The sequence below is a fragment of the Ipomoea triloba genome, chromosome 1 (genome assembly GCF_003576645.1).
Source record: "Ipomoea triloba cultivar NCNSP0323 chromosome 1, ASM357664v1".
Taxonomy (NCBI): Eukaryota; Viridiplantae; Streptophyta; class Magnoliopsida; order Solanales; family Convolvulaceae; genus Ipomoea; species Ipomoea triloba.
Genome location: NC_044916.1, coordinates 6,197,142 through 6,207,224, shown reverse-complemented (window position 1 = coordinate 6,207,224; position 10,083 = coordinate 6,197,142). Strand labels below are relative to the sequence as shown.

At 35.3% G+C, this 10,083-nt stretch overlaps 1 protein-coding gene across 1 annotated transcript; it reads left to right on the top strand.

The window, feature by feature from the left end:
* The first annotated feature begins 5,659 nt into the window (after positions 1-5,659).
* On the top strand, positions 5,660-8,744 carry LOC116019550 (receptor protein kinase CLAVATA1-like). The gene is made up of 2 exons (XM_031259847.1): positions 5,660-8,271; positions 8,404-8,744. Exons 1-2 carry the CDS (start codon positions 5,703-5,705, stop codon positions 8,742-8,744), a joined length of 2,910 nt encoding a protein of 969 aa, XP_031115707.1. The 5' UTR covers positions 5,660-5,702.
* Positions 8,745-10,083: the final 1,339 nt, after the last annotated feature.

The window sequence follows — 10,083 nt, the reverse complement described above, 5'->3', positions numbered from 1 at the left end:
TCACTCTAGGCTCTCCCTATATATATAGAAAATACATTTCTTACTCTAAACTTCTACTCTTTCTCACAAATTTTGTATGTATGATACTTTTCTTGTTACCCACATAATAAAAATATCTCATTCTTATTTTTCAAATCATAAAATAAAAATGAGAAGGTAGAATTTAGAAGTATAAATGTTTTTTCTGTCTCATTTTATCTATCATATTTACTATTCATTGGTCAAACCAACTCTTTCTTCCTTACTTATTTTCTTTAGTAATTTTTTATTATTTTTAAATTTAATTTTTTGTGTTTAATAGTACTTTTAAAATAGTTTCTAAATATATAAATTTTATATATTAATGCTAAACTTAATATTATTAAAAATTAGATTAAAAATAACTTCAATCAAGTCTCGTTAAACGAACTAGACAATCAAAATGGGACGGAAGTAGTATGATACAACTCCGATATATAATAGGAAGAATGACAATAAAGAAAAAGAAAAACGTTTTTGCAGTAAAATAATAGTGAATAAAAAGTGGGGTATATATGATTCATCACCATGTGATGCACGGAGACGTGGTTTTCGTGCTGTTTCCTTAATTAAACATTATTTAGAGATGCGTTTATGGGTGTTAGGTGTTTATTTGAGAAAATTACTTAACACGCTTCGCGCAAATAGTCTAATACTTAATATGTATTTTTAAATTAATGTTTTAAAATTAATTAAAGTATCATTCGATATCCTGAAAATTATCACATTTTTTCATAAAAGTAAATATTTTAAAAAGTTGGACAGAATAACATCGCAAAAGTGAGATTTACAAATATCAAAATCTCTTCAAGTTGAAATCAAGAACAAGTGGCCAAATACTTTATGGTCTAGTGGCACCCGGTTTACACTCCCACATAGAAGGAAGTGGGTTCGAGCCTTAGAGTAGTTATGAAAAGATACTAGTAGCATTAGAGTTGACCTGGCCTCTAACACTAGTAGCATTAGAGTTGTTGAAATGGACCAGTGTGAAGGGAACAGGCTAAAAAGCTCGTCAAAATACGAGCCTAAATTAGTCGCATCAAATTTTTTTTAAAATTTAAACAAAAATAATATGAAAAAGTTAATAAGTGTATACTAAAATAATTTGAATATATATTTTAAACATATATTAATGCATTTGTAATTTGTTGAACACAATAATAACTAATCTAGTAATAAGTCATATAGATGTCTATAGTAGTAGTAAACATTTTTATAAATTTGATATTTATATTTTAAAAAATAACTAACAATAACTCCAATACATAATGTGTGTTGATACCTTTGATTCTTTACCCTTTTTATACCCCATACTTTAACCATTTTTTATAACCAAATGCTTTAGTTTGAGTGGAATCTATGATTTGTTTGTGTGGTTTGATGTTTCTAGATAAAATAGGTCACAACGAGTTAATAGGAGGCTTCTTGGAGCATAAAGGAACAATTTTTGAAGTCGGGATTTCACTCAAGGAGATTCGGAGCAGCGAAGCGGAGAGAAGCTGAAAATTGCTTGCCATATGCATTGTCATCGTCACCATTGGAGAAGGAGCAAAAGCAGCCGCATCCTATCATCAACATCAATCACACATAATTATAGCCTCTTCTTCGCGGTAAGAAATCATCCACAACAATCAAAGTTCTGTGATTTTCGTCATAGATTTATCTATTGTAGTCTTGCATTTTTTTACTACCTCTGTAATCTAGCTTGCTTACTACCTTAGGTATAGTTCTTTTAAAAAAAACTTTTAAAAAATAAATAAAAAAGAAAGCGCGAAAAAAAGACAAAAAAAAAAAGAGACAAAAAAATCAGAAAAGGAAGTCCAAAAAAAAAAGTGAAAATTTTTCAAAAAGCAAAAAAAAAAATAAAAATGGAAAACATTACTCATCGGTGCTTATTGGTTTCTGTACACCAAGTATGGTACCCAATTGATGATTTTGTATTGTATGAGATTTTTTCCACAAAAGGACCCGTACAATATATTCATATTTTAAAGGATGAGGGTCACACCTTCCAAGCTTTGGTATGGTTTGATTCCATTGTGGATTCGATCATAGCCAAACAAACATTCCATGGCCAAAACATTTATGATGGGTATTGCACTATGAATATAGAATTCCCTGATGCAGAATTAATAATGGCTACATCNGCACTATGAATATAGAATTCCCTGATGCAGAATTAATAATGGCTACATCTGGGGAAATAGATAATCAAACTTCCGCTCTTCATGTGAAAATTGATGCGGAAGTAATGATACAAAAAGAGTTTGGTGGTAATGTGGTCGACATGATGAGTTCTAGTGCAATTGTTGGTGAAGAAATTAAAATATTTACTAATGAGGAGATAGATCATGCATCAAATACTTTGGAGGATCACATGACGATCTGCATGGATTCAACTCAAATTGAAGCACCAATTCAAGCTAAAGCAACGACTACAATCGGGTATATCAAGTCTCCCCAATTGTTTCAAGAATCAATTTTCACATCAGTATTGTCTTTGGAGGAAAGTCCCATCCACTTTACAATAGAAATGGCGCCCAAATTTGTCCAAATCATGACACCAACAAGGAATTTCGTTACAGGGCAATCCAGTGAACATGTTATCTATGATGTCCACGTTTGGCAAATCAATCAAGCAATATCATCAAGGCATGGATATGCTCATTTCCATACCTACACCTTGAGGACAAGGTGTTTTTTGAAGGGGTGGAGAGTGATACGCCCTTAAATGTAATTATTTTTGAAGGGGTGGAGAGTGATACGCCCTTAAATGTAATTATATAGCTTAATTAGGAAGAATTAATTATGTTTTTAGAATTAGTAGGATAATTAGGATGGTACAACTTAATTAGTGGGAGAGTTAATATTGTGCCTCAATTAGCATAGGAAATTATGTATATTGTGATATATCATTACCTTGTATAGTTAGTATAGTTTTGGTAGGTTAATTATTACATGTATTAGTAAATTAGTATAAATAGATCCATTGTATATAAAGATGAACAACCAGAGAAATATATTATTATTCTATTATTTTAGCTATTGTTCTTGGAGCTCTCACACGCTCGAAGTGTGAATTGAAATTGGAGTTGGCCATGACTCGAATACGGTTAGGAGCTAGAAGCCTGCTCGAAAGGTTTCTTTCGTTGCGTATTAAATTTCAATACGTAACACTGACTTAGTACATCTTATGGCCTAACAAAAAAAAAAGACTAATCATGTGAAAGGTGTTTTTAACGACTACAAAATTAACTATATCAAACGATACCCAACGTTATCTGTAAACAGTGTTGCAAAAATCCCGCCTAGGCGCCGATTAATCCCCGCTTAGGCGCTAAGCGGTGGTCGACCGCCTAGCGTATTACATTAAATGGTGGTCTAGGCGGCTGGCCGGCTAGGCGACCGCCTAGGCCGCCTAATCTCCGCCTAGGCCGCCAAAGCACCGCCTAGGCCGCTTAGGCGCTGACCGCCTAGGCGTCGACTAGACCGACTAGGCCTTCTAGTCGGTTGATTAACTATTGTTCTTTTTTTTAAATGGGTTATTTCACTCAAAACAACATAGTTTTGAGCGAAATAATCCTAAATTATACAAACTTTAGATTTTTTTAGGTTAATATTTAATATTTTAGTATTAACTATTAAAGTATTATATAATTTATAATTATTAGTCTTTAAAAAATTAAAAATACTTAAATAAATTTTTAAAAAAAAAATAAAAAAAAATACACGGACACCTAGGCGCCGATTAATCTCCGGCTAGGCGTCCTAGACGCTAGGCGCTCCCCAAGCGCCTAGGGAGCGCCTAGCGATTTTTTCAACCATGTCTGTAACAGGCGAAACTCATGACCATTTAGTATTTGTCATAACACATTCAATGGCCATTTCCTAGGAGAACTCTTGTTTCAGTGGCCAATTCCCAGAAGAAATCTTGCTCGTATGACTGAGCTTAGTTAAAGTGTCTGACGTTAACGATAACAGCTTTTCCAAAAGACAACCTCAAGAAATTCGCGAAGTTGAAGAAGCTGAAAGTTCTAAGATACAAAAGTATGTTAAAAATTATCGTGAATAAGATTTCGAACTACTTCAAGATATAAAACTCCAATTAACGCCAAAGCTATGTATATTTCAAATCTCCAAACATTTTCCATACAATCAATAAGGTACTCATATAGTATTGTGTTTGAAAAAAATAGCTAAAAATAACATTTAATTTGAATGGGGTCAAATATATTTAGATTTCATAAGTGAGCGGTTTAATTGGATAATTATACACTCAAAGTAGATAATAATAAGTGAATGAAAAGTTAATGAGCGATGTGTTTACATTAGTTGGTGTAGCCCTATCATGAAATTTCTCAAAACAAATCGTAGCTAAATTCACAATGGAACGTAACTGGATAGCCTTGGACAAGTGTAATAAAGAATATATATATATATATATATATATATATATATGGAAAATAATACTCCGTACATTTTTCCAAAATTCAACTTGTTGTGCTGCCCCCAAGAGTCACGTCCACCCTTTCCCACCCTTTCCTTTTGTTTTTATTACTCAAAGACAACAATTGTTAGTTCCACCTTTACACAAATATTCAAAACAACACAAGGCTCAACACATCATTTAATATACATGTATTAGTATTATTATTAGAGCAAATTCTACTTTTAGTGCTCGACTATTGTGACATTGTCACATTTAGTTCTATTCGTTTAATTTTACTATATTACATCTTGATTTTGAACAACTTCTATTTTTAGTCTTGGACTATTATAGCATTACCACATTTGGTCATATTCTTTTAATTAATTTTGTCATATTATATACGTGACTTTGAGCAACTTCTACTTTTAGTCCTTGACTATTGTGGCATTGTCATATTAGGGTCGCAGGTTATTCTATGGACCCGGGTCCCAAATTTTGAATGTTCACAATTTATTTTTTAAAAATTTACAATTTGTATACTACGAACACACAATGTTAATGTTCACAATATACATATTAAATGTTCACAATTTATCTTTTTAAAATTCACAATTTGTATACTACGAACACACAATTTGAATATTCACAATTTACATACTAAATATTCATAGTTTATCGTTTAAAATTTCACAACTTGTATAATATGAATACACAATATTAACATACAGAATTTATGTATTTTAATTTAAAAACACAATTTATATTCTAAAAGTTTACAATTTCAATACTAAAACTACCTAAGGTAGGCGTGGAACATTATTGACAGCTTTCATAAAAAAACATGTTTGTATTGAGGTTTATCCACGTTTTCAAAAAAAAAAAAGTTTATCCACCGACCATAAGGTGGGCGTCTAACATTAAGGACAAGAAGAAAACAATTCTAATTTGTGCTAATGCGCAGTATAATATTACTTTCTTTTCTTTACGTATGTACGGCTCCTTTATAGCAAAGATAAATAATAAAGTGGCTGTATTATAAAGACTAATAAGTGTGAACCTATAGTATGATCTGTAAGCCTTTGTCCCTTATTTGATATGTATTTTTTTAATAAGTCGTTGAATCAGACTCATTCAAAACCCGCCCTAGATTGAGATAAATTACTAATTGCGAAATCAATCCATCGTCATTATGTACCTAGTATTTAACTACAAACAGTTTATACATGAACAGTATCAAACTTGTTGAGAATTAAAGATGTTTTCTTCTCCATTATTTCATTTCCTCTTACTTTTTCCTACTACACTAATCTATGCATACTCCGATCTTGACACTCTATTGAAGCTCAAAGCCTCTTTGGTCGGACCGGGAAGCTCCGAGCTCGGTGATTGGGTCGCCGGCAACTCCCAGGCGCACTGTTTTTTCTCCGGCATTGCATGCGATCAGGATTCACGAGTCATTTCTATAGCCATTTCCGATGTTCCGCTCCTGGGCTCCCTCCCGCCGGAGATTGGACTGCTGGATAGGCTTTTAAACTTGACTCTCGCCTCCGTCAACCTCACTGGTGCGCTTCCATCGGAGATGGCGAAACTCACGTCCATTAAAGCCATTACTATCTCAAACAATCTGTTCAGTGGCCATTTCCCTGGAGAAATCTTGGTCGGTATGACTGAGCTTCAAGTGTTGGATGTTTACAATAACAACTTTTCCGGAAGACTTCCTCATGAATTGGTGAAGTTGAAGAAGCTGAAAGTTGTGAATCTGGGAGCAAATTACTTCACAGGAGAGATACCGGAAATATACTCTAACATTTCCAGTTTACACACTTTAAACTTACAAGTAAATAGCCTCACCGGAACTATACCGGCAAGCTTGGCGCAGCTTCAAAATCTTCGTGAGCTCCGCCTTGGCCACTTCAATACATTTGAAAGTGGCATTCCACCAGAATTAGGCTCCATCACCACACTTCAAATGCTTGGTCTTAGCGAATGCAACCTTTCTGGTGAAATTCCTCCAAGTCTAGGGAATCTACAACAGCTACGCACTCTGTTCTTGTACGGGAACAGCCTGACAGGTCATATTCCGCCGGAGCTCTCCGGTTTGGGGAGTTTGATGAGTTTGGACCTTTCAGGCAATAATATGATGGGAGAAATTCCTCAAAGTTTGGCTCAGTTGAAGAGCCTGACATGGATAAACTTATCCAGAAACAAGTTCCAAGGCACAATTCCGGAGTTCATCGGTGATCTACCCAAACTAGAGGTTTTACAGCTTTGGAACAACAATTTCACATCCGAGTTACCAGTAAACCTCGGACGAAACAGCCGATTGAGGTGGCTGGACGTTGCGTCAAACCAAATCAGCGGCAGAGTACCGGAAAATTTGTGTATGGGAGGGAAGCTGAGAGCACTAATTCTCATGGAAAACAATTTTTCTGGACCGTTTCCTCAAGACCTGGGCGAGTGCAAGTCCTTGAATGTGGTTCGTGTTGAGAAGAACTATCTCAATGGAACCATCCCGCCTGGGTTCTTCAATTTGCCGTTGCTTAATCGACTTCATCTCCAAGACAATTACTTCTCCGGCGAGCTTCCGACCAAGATGCTTGCCAAGAATCTCACAGATCTTGATCTTCACAACAACAGGATAAGTGGCCAGATTCCTCCGGCATTCGGAAATTTAGAGAACCTCTGGAAGTTATCCCTCCACTCCAACAGATTCTCCGGGAAAATTCCAAGTGAAATTTCACATTTGAAAAAGCTGGTGACCATGGATTTAAGCAGCAACAGTTTAACAGCTGAAATTCCAGCCTCAATTGCTCAGTGTACACAGCTGAATTCCCTTGACGTGAGTGCAAATAATTTAACCGGAAGAATTCCAAAGGAAATCTCTTTTTTGGGGAGCTTGAATGCACTCAACTTGTCCAGAAATCTACTCACCGGTTCAATTCCCAGTGAACTAGGGCTAATGAATAGTTTGACTGTCCTGGATCTTTCTTTCAATGATTTTTCAGGCCTCATACCCACCAATGGACAGTTACGAATTTTTGATAACCGGTCTTTCTACGGGAATCCAAGGCTCTTCTATTCACCTCCAAGTTCATCGCCAGTCAATCACAACAACCATTTTTGGACCAGAAAACGAATACTCATAATTACTGTCTTGATTTTGGGTACTGCAGCATTTTTATCTGCTGTTGCATGGTTAAGGTGCATTATTGTTGCTCGAAGAGAAAAGATTAGGAAATCCAATAATGCTTGGAAACTTAGAGCATTCAAGAAACTGGAATATAAAGTAGACGATGTTGTTGAGTGTTTGAAAGAGGAAAACATAATTGGGCAAGGGGGAGCAGGGACAGTATACAAAGGCTCCATGCCCGATGGTGTCATCATAGCAATAAAGAGGCTAGACAGGCAAGGAATTGGGCGTCGCGATCTTGGTTTCTCTGCTGAAATTAAAACATTGGGGAGAATCAGGCACCGACACATTGTTAGCTTACTTGGTTATGTATCAAACATAGATACTAATTTGTTGTTGTATGAGTACATGCCTAATGGGAGCTTGTCGGAGATATTGCACGGGACGAATGGGGCCAATTTGCTTTGGGAGATGCGGTTTCGAATTGCGGTGGAAGCGGCAAAGGGGCTATGTTACTTGCACCATGATTGCTCCCCTCCCATCATTCATAGAGACATAAAGTCTAATAATATTTTACTCACTACCGATTATATGGCTTGCATTGCCGATTTTGGACTGGCCAAATCCTTCAACAACGTTGGAGTTTCCGAGTACATGACATCTTGTGTTGGCACATTTGGTTACATTGCACCAGGTTAGTATGAATTCTATACATTTATTAACAAAAGATATATAATATCTATTTAGTATTAATGATAGATATGATGTAAATATTTTGTTGATATACATATGATTTGCTAAGGTTCAATTCTCAATGGATATGCAGAATATGCAAGAACTTTGAAAGCTAGCTTTAAAAGTGATGTGTACAGCTTTGGAGTGGTGTTATTAGAGCTAATCACGGGCTATAAGGCGTTGATTAAATTAGATGACGAAGTGATCAATCTCGTAGAATGGGTAAAAATGAGCATCTCAAAGCTAGATCAACAATCAAATGAAGATTGCATCTTAGCTTTGGTAGATTCAAGACTGAACGACTACTCAATTACAAGTGTGATTACCATGTTTAAAATTGCAATGTTGTGTGTGAGGGATGAGAGTGATAGCAGACCAACTATGAGAGAAGTTGTTCACTTCTTCACACTGCATTCTCATATATCCCACTAAGTATGGCCTCGTGTCCGTTCTCTCTTCAAGAATTCAAATGGAGTTATTTTTCACTTGTAATTTATTATATTGTGTTTGAGTTGATAGCGATTGTATTAATTATATCTTGGTTATATTGCACCCTTAGTATTCTTTCTTCCCAAAAAGTTGAATCTCCAACTCCAAGAGCCTCTCACGCTCGAACTCGATAAAGCATCTGGAAAGATGTAAATCATGCTAACTCAGTTGCGCTAATGAACACAGAGCGTTGGGAGAATATAAATCATGGTAAATCAACTGAATCTGAAACTTCATTCCTGTGACTCACCGAACTGCCCAAGCGTGCCGCATCGATAGTATTCTTTAGTCTTTACAATGCATGGATTCTAAACTTCATAATTATTCATCCACTAACTAAAAATAATGAGGAGTGCATATTTAACATAAAATGATTGGTACGTTGTAAAATTTATGTATATATTTCAAATTAAAAATTTCATAGTCCTAAATTTTTCTAATATTCTGGTTATTTTTCTTAAATGTTTTTTAACACTAAATATATATGGATGAGATATAGTGCAAAGAATCTCTCAGGTTCGAATATGCGATGAGATCTGTGGCATTGATCAAATTTAGATCAACGTGTAAAAATAGCACACCTTAAGTTTTATAAAGACGCATCTTTAAGTGTTAGAATGACGTACCATAAGTGTAAAAATGGCGCACGTTAAGTCTTAACATCGCGCACCTTTAGTTTTTAAAATGGTTGCATGAACCTCTCTCTACCTCACTGTGACACCCAAAAATTTTATTGAAATTATTTTCTCACAACAATATATGTATTTTTGGGAAATTACTTTTACCTGGTAGTTTTCCGAGAAAATTTTTTCCTGCCACAATCGGAAAAATAAATTTTGAAAAAAAAAGAAGAAGACTTTCTTAGACTCCTTTTTAATTGAAATTATTTGTGGAGAACCTACTATTATGAAATATTAATACTAAAATGAGAGCTTTGTAACCAAACTAAGGACCTTGTGATCTAGTGGCATCAAACTCTTTCCTTTATACGGGAGGTGGTGGGTTTGAGTCTCAGTGTCCTTTATACGGGAGGTGGTGGGTTTGAGTCTCCACACTTGTGCTTCAAAAAAAATAAAAAAGGTTTGTTATACCAAAAGGCTCATTTTGAAATTATCCCCCCTCCCCTGCGCGAGCGAGAGAGAGCTTCATGCTATACAATCAATGTGAGACAAATGCTTACTTCAAAGCTTTTCCCATCATTTTTCCAACTCAAATGGGTCAACTTTGAGAACCAATTTCTCATTCACCCATTATCCGTTTTGTGCGTACTATATATCAATGT